The sequence below is a fragment of the Lissotriton helveticus genome, chromosome 3_1, assembly GCF_964261635.1.
Source record: "Lissotriton helveticus chromosome 3_1, aLisHel1.1, whole genome shotgun sequence".
NCBI classification, from domain to species: Eukaryota; Metazoa; Chordata; class Amphibia; order Caudata; family Salamandridae; genus Lissotriton; species Lissotriton helveticus.
In genome coordinates this window covers 232,222,193-232,235,241 of record NC_136061.1, presented here as the reverse complement: position 1 = coordinate 232,235,241, position 13,049 = coordinate 232,222,193, and the positions used below count along the sequence as shown (strand labels likewise).

Sequence of the window (13,049 nt, the reverse complement as noted above, 5' to 3'; positions counted from 1 at the left end):
ATGAGAACAGAGGGATATATAAACGCAGCTCCAACAGGCGCTTTAAATATTTAGAATTTGGAAGATTTACATTGACCGTAGATTATAAAACATAGTGAGTATGCATGCTGACAAATTAATGCCAGCTGTTTGAACTGCCTCATGAAGCGCCGATGCTTTTCAGAGTAAATTAGTTTGTGTGAACTAAAGGAGTTCTACATAGTGCTTAATCTGTAATAAAAAAAATTATGTGCCGGGTCTCTGTCAGGAGGCCACTGCAGCTTGCATCTGCCCGCGCTGCCAGTGTCAGTATCTGCACAACTGATAACCATCACACTCCTACAAGTGTGACCGTTCTGACTATCCCAGGCACTCAAACCTATGAAAATGGCTGGGGCGGGAGGTTTTTGTTATTTTTAATGTGTATTGAATTAATAAATATTGTTGTGCTAATCTCTGAATTAGGCAAACAGCACCACCGTGGGGCAGACTATTATAAGTGACGATGTTGATTGACAATTAAGTGTCAGTGGCGAGCACCACAAACCGCCAGCTCAAATTGAACACTGGTTAGTACCACTTAATTTGGTTACATAGAGCTCACATTTAGTTTGGGCACCTTAGCACCTACACATTATTAGTAGAGATGTAGGGGACGGCTAGTTACCACTTCCAACCTTAACCCTTTTAGAGTAAACATGCAGATTGCAAAATTGCCTTCCGGCTATATTCACGTTCTGAAGATAAACCCAGTAGAAGAAATTGAAAACCCTTGTATCCACGGGACCACGAACATGGGATACTATATTTGGGTAGGACGATATAAAAAAACTGAACTACTGTGGTATTTTACAACTATATGATAACACCATAAAGGGAGCATATATGTTGCCACCCTAAAACATGACAAGCAAATGGTAAACACCCTATGGAAGAGCTCTCAACAACACAATTCACCCACCTGCAACCCACTGAACATGACCCCACCACCCACTCATAGGTGGACCAGAAATCAATACCCGGAACAAGTCCTCATTGGACAACTCAGAACCCAATCAACCTCAAGCAACGTAAGCATATGGTACCAAGGGCAGAGTATGTGTTGTAGAATTTACAATAACAACATCTGTTTTCATTTACCATCTTGCTAAAACAGACACCAGCATTTGGAAGAAGGTTTTTTTCTGCCCTGTCTCTTATCATGCCTTTTACGTCAATTGGATGTGTTATTTCTATTTATTTACAGCTTAACTAGTGGCTTGTTTCACCAGTCAGTCCCTTTGATCTACTTTTGAACAGGTGGCCAAAAAATGGTAGATACCAAAGTAATCTGTTTAGCTGTGACAGCAAGTACAGGTTTGTGTTGAAATATTCGACTTAAAACAGATTTTGGCATATTTCTCCCCTGCAATCGTCCCAGCTTTCTACTGGTGCCAATTTACCTCTTTATGGGTATTAGATACTCCTTGAATCTAGCTCTGTGGCAGGATGCTGAGCTGAATTGCATCATGAAGCATTCTGTTCTACCACAAAACTCAAAATGTGCAACATATGAAAAATGGGCACTAATTGAGTTACATCACATTTTGCCATTTGTGCACTGCTTTTTTATGTGTCTTTGGTGTTTCGAAATCTGGAAAGATTACTAATAAAAAATAACCTTACCTTTGTTTAGCCACGATGGCTCCTGGGACCTGAGATACATTTTAATGCACATTGTACCTAAATATAGATTTTTGCAGAAGTTGAAAAACATTTTATCTTATCAAGTCTTACCTCTGTATTTCTACTACTACCAATATTCTATTTCTGCCAGATTTTTCTATTAAAAAATCCTTTCTTGCATTTCCAGTAGAAGCCAAGATGTTAAAAGTACAATTTCCAAGAAGAAATATTTTCTGTTCTATTGTGTCAGCCTTCTATCCAGTCTCAAATCATGATGCCCTTGTTTCCTACACTATCACTATACGACTGAGCAAGGCTTTAGTGTCTAGTATCAAACTCCTGGCCCCTCTCTTCTCACGACCACTTACTACAAAGACCATTTGATTTTCCACCAGATGAATTAGAATACTTTCCCCTCCAATGAAGGCCTCCGGCCTGGTCTTATTGTTTTGAAGACATGGCTTCCAGACTTGGCCACAACACAGTAGGTGAGTTCTCTTTAAGTGTGTGAACAACAAAGAAACTTCCGCTTCTCAGGTCCCCTTCATTGTCCCATCACCCGGGCTCTCCACGATTGCTTTCCACCAGAAGTGACTACCCTTCCTGTGCATGTGGCTTCCTCATATCCTAGAAGTCATATTACAAGTCATACTCCCACCCGTCAACTGCTCTGCTTACCCAGGGGTATCGATTCTCATTCTATACTGTTTCATGCTTCGGAAATACCATGACCCAGTGCTGCTCTTCGAAACACTTGCGTCAGCCAATCACAGCTTCTTTATCAAAAGAACAAACTTCATCTGCCAGAATGTTTGCATCTTGCTCTTAAACCAGCTCACAACAAGAGTTGTGTGATCACAACTGTTGGAGAGGACAGTGTTTAAAGACACTCCTGGTCCAACCCTTGGGACAGTGCCCAAGAAATTCAAGCAACATTTCAACGCAGAACAGGGATTGGTCCATTCAAATAATTGTCATTACAACAAGTACTAATCACTTTTTCCCAGTCAAAAAGCTCCTTTCGCCAAGCATTTCTACCAACAGAACTGACGTGCATTAACATTTACCCTCGCTCAAATAAACGCAATGCATAGGATGAGCCTAGAATAGACGTAAAGTGGCTGCCACAAACATGTTGAGAATAGGGCGTTTCCAGGGGCAGTGGTCATCGGAATCAATTGCATCCTAATTTTTACAGGCATTCATCTTTTAAAACAAAGTTAAATTAATGTTAGTTGCATGAACCTGACGTGGACACACCTCCATTGACAGGTTTTCTACTCGCCCTTGGACTTGTAAATAAAAAGCAATGCCACAGCGTATGATGATTTAGTATTTGTTTCAGTGAATAATACTTGTTGAAATTCAAATATAAACAAACCAGGGCATTGGAAAGACCTCAAACATTAAAAGGAGGTTGAGGTTGCCCCCATGCTTTCAGAATCCAAGAAGCCAGTCAGATCTCACCTGATCATCCTAGGGAACGGTAGAGGGTTCTATCAATGGGACATGATGCAGCTGTAGGTAATTAAAACAGAATTCAACCGCACTGAGATCTCGCTACACAGAATCCACTAGATTTAACCCCTTCACTGCGGCGGCTATTCCGCCGCAGGGCTAAGGGGGCAGGGCGGCGCCGCGGTTGCGCTGTGCTCATGACTGAGCGGTTCCGTCACGGCCCCGCCCGCTCAATGGAACGCCCAGCGCAGGCGCGGAATCCGCGCCGCGCAGGCGTGCCGAGCGGGCCGTGACGGAACCACTCCGTCATCAGCACAGCGCGACCGCAGCTGATGACGGAGTGGGTCCGTCACCAGCAGGGGAGGGGTTAATGTACCACTATAAAGAACACCACTATAGCACATAGGGTAGGTGTACCGACCTGGAGCCTTGTTCTAAACCCTAAAATGTAACCTTACCTAACTCTAAACCTAACTCTTAGTCTAATCAGAAGCAAAATCTATATCAACCTAGCACTAAGGCTAACCTTAGATGCTAGGGCTAAGCCTTACCTATAACTCGTCCCTATTCCAAAAAACTAACCCTACTCCTTTTCCTAAACATAAGACCACATTTACCCCAACTCGAAAGCCACCAAGATCACCTACTATAACTCTTTTCTGTACCGTTACCCACAAACTTACTTCAGCCCATGTTGTAGCAGGCTCAGTAGTGGTATTTCAAACAGCGGTAACTTATATTTAGTGGTTTCTATGGAATGGTTCATGTTGTTGCGGATTCTCAGATGCAAGGAACCCCCAGGGCAGATGTGGTAGAGACTGAGGTTCTAGACAGCGTCTCATTCCAAAATAGCACATCCTTTAGCAATGGCGGTTCCTGATGTTGTGAGGGCACCTCTTGCAGAACCAGACTTTCCCTCTGCAACGCATTCAGTGTGCTTCATTACAGCAATAAAGGACTTAGCTTAAATCAGCTGTGCATCCGCGCACTGTACATGTGCAGACGCTGACCACAGCTAACCCGACTATTTTGGGACCCCCGCCCACAGGCAGGCTCTATTCTGCTCACCGAGGAATTTAAATCCCTTTATAAACGTGTGGCTATACACTTTAAATAAACCCATTACAACAGGTTGCCCATAAAAAGCCTGGAAAGTCAACAATTTCCTCAGAGTAATCCTACTTTAATTTAATAAAACACACGAAGTTTAGTTCAGGCGAATCTGCTAAATTTAGCATTCGGACAAAGGCGCGCGTTTATCATCAGCATCACTGCCTTAGAGCACAGGCAGCGTAGGTCATCTGTAATAAAAATGTGGAAACCAGTGGGGCTCAGAGTGGGGGTGCTGCTATCAAAGTTGCATGACTGAAGTCACAGGGATTGTGGGAAGAACAAGCGTCCCATAAACAATAAGTGTGACAAATAAGCCACATCCAATCAGCAGGAGAGTGGCAAGGGTGTAGTATGTGGCCAGTGGTGCATTTTGGAGCATACGGGTGCACATATATTACTAAATTCGGGTGTAGTGGTGCACTGTGTTTACAGTCAGCATGTTTTCCATTGAAATGGGCAGAACATTTGCACGGGCATGGAGTTTTAATGATACATAGAGCACAAACGATAATGTGGGGAAATCGTGCTTCAGAAAATATTTATCATTTGTACATGACCAAGAAACGTGTCTTGATTTGTTTTGATCCGATTAAAATCTTAATTTCCATCATACTTAACATTGTTTTTAAAAAAAAAAAAAAGTGCTTTAGTTGTGCTTTCCTACGTGCTAATGGTATGTGAAGTATTTACATTTTATTAAGTTTGGGTGGGAAAAATGCCCCGTGCACAATTATTGTCAACAAGCTTGGGGGATCCCAATGAGCTTTTGGATGCGAGGTTTGCTCAGTGTGGCACATTTATGAAACACTATGGAGTGGCCTCCTTCCTGTTGTGGTGCTCAGTTTGTGTTGGTGGTTGCAGGCTATTGGCATTGGGGCTCTTTTTTTAACCAGGATTTATTTTTCAGCATCAGACTTTGACCAAGAAGGGGAGAAAAGAAAGAAGGGAAAGATAATCGGACTGTGACAAAGCGAGAAAGCAGGGATAAAAAAAACTTTCGAAAGTGAGAAAAAGCGACAAGAAGTATAGGTGGTGCAAAAAAGAGACATGAGGAGGAACCAAGGTTTGGCAGCCTGGGTATTCACAACCATGGTGTATGGCAATGGCTGCTGCAGTGGCACTCTAGCTGCGCATGTTCTGGGTGAGCTGCAGGCTAGGAGGCAGGTTTCAATTAGGGTGGGATGCCACCTGCCGTAACTGAAGCAGTATTGAAGGACATCAGGTGTTATAGACCACATTATTGATTTTGAGGCAAGAACTAGGATGGAGCACTGTACTTACAAACGACACAAAAGCAGCCAAAAGGAGAATGCGCACGAGGAGATCTTCAAACTGCTCCAACACCAGCTCCCATATGGACTTCCCTGGAAAAACAAACAGATAGATCTTTTATAGGAAACCATGTTTGTGCAATGCCCTCCTTTAGAACTCTCATCTCCGTGACGTCACACGGTGTTAGACAAACACAGATAAGGATGCACAGCCTTGAACAAACCCTATTGAGCCAGGATCTGCCCGAGAAAGCCACATCAACTGCAAATATGGCCCAGGTTGACCTTAATTTAATAATGATGCACACACCCTCTCAAACAACCATATGCCGTCCACAGTTAAGAGTAACAAAGTACTACTATGAAGAGCTCTTTGCTTATACTATTGCAAACATCTGATAGGGCAGAAATGCAAAGGAGAAATAGCCCATGCGGCAACGTAGCATCTCATTAAAGGATATTTCAGTGAAAACACACCGCAATATTTTAATTTGTATGAATGAATGCAACGGGATCTTAGAGTAGTAGGCAGTGTCGCCCCCATAAGGCCATACACTACAACTTTGCCTAAGTGTATGCAAGGACATTTCACTTCATTGACCCTCCACTGCCTGCAAGCGCTAGAATGTTAACCTATCTCGCACCAGGAACGAGTTTGCGCCATGACAGTGCATGTCAAACAGAGGTTCCCTCCCAACGTTGAATCATGTCAGCTATATAACCAGCAGAGTCATGGGGGTTCATTTAGAGGCTGAACGGAACAAAAGAAACAGAATTGAGTAAGCAGCACACAGAGTAAAATGCCTGTGGACCAGTGGCGCAACTCAAAAGAATGGGGCCCCCTTGCAGAATGTGATCAGCCCCACCCCCACCCCCCAAGTCTCCCATACACCAAAGATATTCATTAGCATTTGGCTGAATGGGGCCCACTTGAAGCGTTGGGCCCCCCTCCACAGCAGGTGTTGTAGGGCCCTGCAGTATGCCCCTGATGGGACACAGAGAGAAAGACTACCTCACTTGGAACAAGTGAGGGCACAACACCTCACTTTGATTCCGATGAAGAAGGCAGTAGGGACTGGGGCACATAGAGACTTGTGCACTGGATATCAGTGATGGCACAATAGAGAGGGATGACCTTCAGGATTTAAAAGTGAGGCGACTCGCAATATTATCTTAACATAAACATGGGGTGTTTTATTCCTTATAATACATCGGAGTATGGTAAATCAGATTTTGAGCAACTTACCTGTCGAAATAGGTAAGGCTACTACTATTGTTGTTAAGAATGCTCACCTGAGGGCTGTGAGGCCGGGAAATGGAAATGACCTGCATTATCACACCCTCTTCCTCCCCCAACCCCCCCAGCCAAAATGTAAGCCTCCCCTGCAATGCTCAACTCTCGGTCAGTGGAAGAAGGAGTTCCGCAAGTGCCAGGTCCTTCTCCACTTAAATGTCAACCCCTCCTGCAAAGCTCTCGTGCTGGCAAGTGAGGAGAAGGAGATGTGTGGCAGGCCAGCTCTCCGCGGTCCTCATTCCAGTTATCAGATATGTTAACCCAACTTATGTCACTTCACCAAGTTGGGTGAAAGGAGTTGTGTGGTGTACCTACTCTCCATGGAATGAAGCACACACTGTGTTTAAACTGTAGCCATCGTGTATTGGGTTTAAGTAGTGCACCAGCTACATTGTAAACTCAGTTATATTCCAAATTTGCGGATTTGCAATTTGCACCTGCAAATGTGTCCCCCATCGTGATGGGCACCTTGGTCTCCCTGAACTGTGATCCTTTCCTTCCCATTAAGTGAATGCTATATGTTTGTGCTAAAATGTGTCATGCCCTGGAGCGTACTTGTATTTGTATGTAAATATATAAAGTGCACTATGCCCATGGGCATCAAAGCACTACCACCGGTGAAGAAAACTGCTGAGAGAAACCATAGCTCTGCAATCATGGAACGCAGAAAAGGCATGTATTTACTTGCTTGCAGAAGGTCATATGGGAGTTGAAGCTCGCAGTGTGGATTGGCAGCGGGTTTCACAATTTAGCTGCTGATACAGAGAAGGAACAACCCCCCACCCCCTCCCATCTGGCTTTGAAAAAATTCGAAATGTTCGCCTTCAAAAGAGAGGAAGATCTAAGTGGTCGCTGAGGGGAGTACCACCCAGTGGAATGCTCCTCAGGGGTAATGGCCCCTGATGGTGCCCAGTCAAATGTACCATACAGAGCCCTTTGAAAGTCACCCGCTTCCTAGCTGCCAGCCAGTGCAGGGACAGCAAACCTTCCCTAACTGAAAGGCTTTTAGGTACATCCAGCACCAAGCAGGATGCCACATTTTGAATGACCTGTTTGTTAAATCGATGACTTGTTAATTTTTAAATATAATGCATTGCAATAGTCAAGGTGTGCTGTGACTGATGCAATAACTGCTGCTACTTAATTGGTAAAAGAGGGAAAGTCTTTTTCAGAATTTTGATGGTAAAAAAAAACCAAGAACTCACGTTCCTATTAACCCAAGAGTCTCAGGTGAGGGTATGATCAAAAATGACCCCCAGGTTTCTCGCGGAAACAACTGCTGTAGGTAAAGGACTGCACGTGTCTACCCACCATAATTCAGACCACACCAAATGGCATTTAATTTCTGACAGTTCCCCTTCATCCAGATGCTGATATCCATCATACAGAGTTTAAATTTCACTGACATGTTGTTAGATATCGAAACGAAGATCTGGGAGTTTTGCCGGGGGGAGGGGAGGGGGATGGAGGAGGGGGCCGGCATAGGATTAAACAGGGTGGGCTGAGTGAGGACTCCTGTGAAATCCCACAAGGGAGCTCAAACATTTCCACCTGAAGTCTCTACAGTGGACAGTTTGGGTCTATTTGTCAGAAAGGAGCCCACAAGGTCCAAAGCGGTATCCCTCAACCTTGCTTGGCGCAATCTGTGCACCAAGCAGGATGGGAATAGGGTGTTGAATGCCACCGACAGATCCAACATTACCAGGATGGCTGCACCTCCTTGATCCACTGGCAATGAATGATATCTGCCGTGGCAACCAGTGCAAATTCAGTGCTAAGATCATTCCATGAATGGTGGTGACTATGAAGGTGTGTTGCATATCGCATGACAATGGGTTCCCTGCATCATTAAATAATGCAATTCCGGCTCCCTTTCCCTGCAGGACTCTTTGGGGCCTGCAGGCGAGAGGCCTGATGCTAGTTTTGATTCACATCTGGGTTCTGGAGCCAGCCCACAGGTCCATCCAGTAGTAATCTGATCTGGCTGCTTGGGTAGCCAGCCCTCAGGTCTGCACAGGATCAGTTCACTCCTACTTAGGATATGTTGCCTGTTACTTTTTCATACACATTCTCTTGACTATTTGTAGCTTCCCCATCCATCAATTACCATATTTTCCAGCTTCTTTGGGATCCAAATTGACTTTTGAGATACAGGTTTCAATGGGTTTGGGACCACTGCTGCATTCCAGCTGGAGCCCACCAAGTTCGCCTCTTTGAACTGGGGGCTCAGAAGAAATTGATACGCGGCACACGAATCAAAGCCCTCAAAGAAATAGGGTGACTATATTGTCTCTGTCATCTTTTTGGATAATTCTACATTGCCTTAAAAGGCTACATTTCGATTTCTTTCTCCCATGTAACCCCAGGGTGGTGCATGGGTATTTCAGTTATCCCTGTGGATTCAGTGCAGGTGTCTTTACCCTTGCTGGCCTCGACAGGTGCTATGATGGAACAATCATCCAATCAAAATAGGTTATTCAATAACTGACTGCTATTATAATTATTACATCTGAAGGTTACAATTGAGGGATACACATAAGCAATTCATCTCAATCTAATTAAGGTTCATTTCGGTTTGTAAATAACTACAAAAACACACTAGCTTTAATAATTGGAATTTATTTTACAAAGCTTTTGAGCAAAGCAACTCAAGGGCGATTAAGGTAAGCAGTCAGTAAGGAGAGGTTTGTACTGCAGCTTCCAGGTGTCACCACTTATTGTTAAAACTCAACCTAGGAAAGAGGAACATTCTGTAAATATATTACATTTCCACCCGGAACAGGATATTTGGCGGGACAGCGTTCAATCTGAGGGTTTCCAGGAAGTAGCTCAGCACTCTGATTTTCAGAAGTGTTACATGGAATATCGACGTCCAACAGCAGTGCGGTGCAGTGCAGTCCACTCACGCATGCCTGCCCGTGCTCTTTGACAGGACGTAATACGAGGCTTTCAGTCTTTAAAGAAGGAAAATCCTGGAGCTACTGGACGGGGGCAGGTGCTGCTGGGCGGGGGCTGTTTTCCATTTGGATGTTTCCTGTCTGAGTTAGCCTGGTGGGCAAATGAACGAAGGGCTGGATGTGGTCCGAGTGATTACTAGTGGCGGAGTTTAATTCAAGGATACCCTCCATCAATTTTTTGTTTACCTTAGTGGGAAACCCTACGTGCAACAGGTTTGCTCAGACATGGGTCCTGTGCTTACCGTGCGTTGGACCCAACCTACATGCCACTGATAAGATCCAAGTTGGAGTTGCTTGCATTCCCATTCAAAGGAAACCTGTCCTGCCAGTTCGGCTGGACTGTTTGCATTGAATCAGGAGAAAGGCTGCTTGCATATGGCAAGTCCCTGTCTGAAGCACAATGGAGGGCTTAGAAATGATGCGCTAGAATGCGGCCCTAAGAAATTACTAGTGGCTGAGATTAATTGAAGCATGCCACCCATCACGCTAGTGTTTTATTTATTGCTGGAAGATGGGACTGCTCCTGCTACTCAGTTGTGCACTGGTGACATTGGCTCCTGCTCCTGGATATGGTCCATTCAGTACATTACCCTAATCCCCTGATCAGTGTGTTGGATTATGTTGCACAGCTTATTCCACATTTCATTGAGCAACTTCGTTTTGAACTTCCCCATATGGCATCCTGATGATCTGGTTGCAGAATATACAAGCATTATGCTTTTCTTTGGCCTTGATAAGGTTTATTCAAGCCACAATATGACAGCTACTTTAAGTAATCTCAAATTAATCTCTTCCCCTGGGCATCCTAGCTATTATGAGACCATTAAAAAGATGCCGTGTCTCCACGGTGGATCACGAATGAAGATGGTTCCTTTCCTGGAGATCTACAACATCATAAGAATATTCTACCAGTAATCAGTAGTTCATATTGAAAACACCTTTACAAATTAAATTGTTATGTTTAAGAGGAAATCATGCGGGTCTTGGAGTAAAAGGGTTGGAGATCCTAATGTTATACAGGTGAGTGAAGGAATAAATTATGTTAGCTAGATGAGAGAAAAGAAGAGAAGATTCAAGACTTTCTTCTATCACCTTTCACAAGCATTCGGTTATCTGGGACTGTAGTAGATCGTCTATGGCTACCAGTGATCCAGTTTATGGATCGACAAAAAACTCTACGGAGACACTAGCCTTTTATTTGAAATCAGGGATTCCCAATGACATACACATTTCGAATTAGGCTTTCTTTCGAGGCCTAATGTATGCGTCTTTTCTGTAGCCAACTATAACACAATAATTAACATCTCGATGGATGTTTTTTTCCACTTCCCCACCTACTAAGGGACGTATTCCGGACCTGCCCGATACTAATACTTCTCCACACATTTCTAGGACAGGAAAGGGTCAGAAAATGGTTTGTGAAAACTCACAAATGTATCTGTTAGTCGATTTGCACAAACTCCTTGGGGCCTATCCTATACACACAGGGAGATCTACTCAAACGAAACCTTCCATGTTAGTAAATCCTTCTAACAGTGCAAACAAAATTCTGTGTATTATAAAACTTTTTATGTAGAAAAGGCAATTTGTACACATAGCTGGGTGAATATGGCCCAGAGAGAACAAGAAGAAATGAAAAACTAGAAAAAAACATGTATTCATAACAATTTCTACATTATATAAGCAAGTGTTGTGCCTGGACCTCTGTGTACTATATAACAATAAAGGGTATGGCTCATACGCAGTAAGGCTGAGCCCTTAACAACAACCAAGGAAGAATGCCAGAAGCAACTGTCGTGGACAGGCACCAGCGGAGGCTTCACGCGAGGAGGCTTCCGGTTCATCATTCAAACTTGACATTGAAGAGTACCAATGGAGATGCAATTCACGGCACAAAAGACCATTATCTATAGGAAGTGATACGATCAAGGGAGCCATTCAGGAACTCTTAAAATTGTTTCTTTTCATTACACTGAGTAAGGAAATAGATGATGTGACGCTTTTTGATAAAAGTGAGGTTGGTCCTGATGAGAACCCGGATTTAAAAGGCGTTTGAAACGCTTAGACCGTGAAAATACCAAACACTGGCCCTCGAACAATTGTTTTTGAAATAATTTTGCATTATTGCATTGTAGTAAATGTAAATGTTAAACAGGATGAAGCAATATGTAAAAATTGAATAGGATAAAGAAGGATACAAGATTTAATGCAATGCTGTTTGGTATGAGTAGTAGGAGTATGAATGGGGACCTCTTTGTAGTCGTGGCTGTATTGAACCGCTGACTGTACTTCTCAGGGGTCAGTCCAAATTTGTGAAGAAGAATGGCCTTCATGGGTGCATACTTAGTTTGGTCCTCTACCTCAAGTGTCAGGAGTGTGTCATTCCTCCCCGTGGGCATGTACATCCACCAGCTACACCCCACCCCATTACTCCTCTGGGACCTTGTGTACCCTCAGAGCTACTTCATATGCAGAGAACTATTTATCAATATCCTCCCCCACCACATAACTGGAAAAGAGGTTTTTGGATATGTGACACCTCACCTCTCCACTGGCCACTGCTGGTACGCTGCCACCAGTACTGCTGGACTCCACTTGCTTGGCTTTGATTTCCAACACCTTGAGTTGGGTTTAATTTGCCATCCTTTTTTCCCTCCATCCTTAGGTTGGCCAGCTCCAGTTGATCTTCCTCTCTTCCTTCCTGTCCCCCAGTTCCTCCGGGGTCAGAACCCTGGCAAACACATTGCTCCCTTCTCAATACTGGGCATTCGGGTTATCTTGGTCATATATTGGGGTCGATTTGGGCTCTCCTGGTAGCTCAAGGCTGGGTCCTCTCCCTCCTCATCCCATCTTTGTGCTCCTACTTCCTATTTGTCATTCACCCCATCCACTACGGAGAAGGAGAGAGTTTCCAACCCGCTACTTTGATTGTTCTCAGCTAAGACACAAGCAGGGGGACTCGGTCTGGCCAAAGAAACTACCCCCTGGTGGGACCTCTACAGGGGTGGCCAATATGGCCTACGGGTAGGTGGTCTCCAAAGGCAAGAAGCAGATCATGCCCTAATCTCCATTAGTTGGGGGGGGGGGTGGGGAGTGAACTCCAAGGGTAGACTGGTAATCTCGGAGAGTGGGAGCCATCACTTCCACCAGGTCAAGGTGAATAGGGTCCCGGTCACTGGTCTGAGGCACACCGGGTCCAGCTAGACCATGGTAGTAGAAAGGCTGGCTTCCCCAGAGCAATACACTGGTCAGGTGTGTAGGGTAACTCAGCCCCAGGGACAGGTCTTTGTCCGCCCCCATGGCCCTGGTATC

The 13,049-nt window shown here is 44.4% G+C and overlaps 1 protein-coding gene across 2 annotated transcripts in view; it reads right to left on the bottom strand.

Annotated features, from left to right (window-relative positions):
• ATP2A3 (ATPase sarcoplasmic/endoplasmic reticulum Ca2+ transporting 3) overlaps positions 1-13,049 on the bottom strand; it is a 471,091-nt gene that overhangs the window by 331,674 nt on the left and 126,368 nt on the right. For both annotated transcript variants that reach the window (XM_078679687.1, XM_078679686.1), the window contains exon 3: positions 5,497-5,579. In XM_078679687.1, the coding sequence (XP_078535813.1) occupies positions 5,497-5,579 (83 nt within the window). The remainder of the gene's footprint in view (positions 1-5,496; positions 5,580-13,049) is intronic.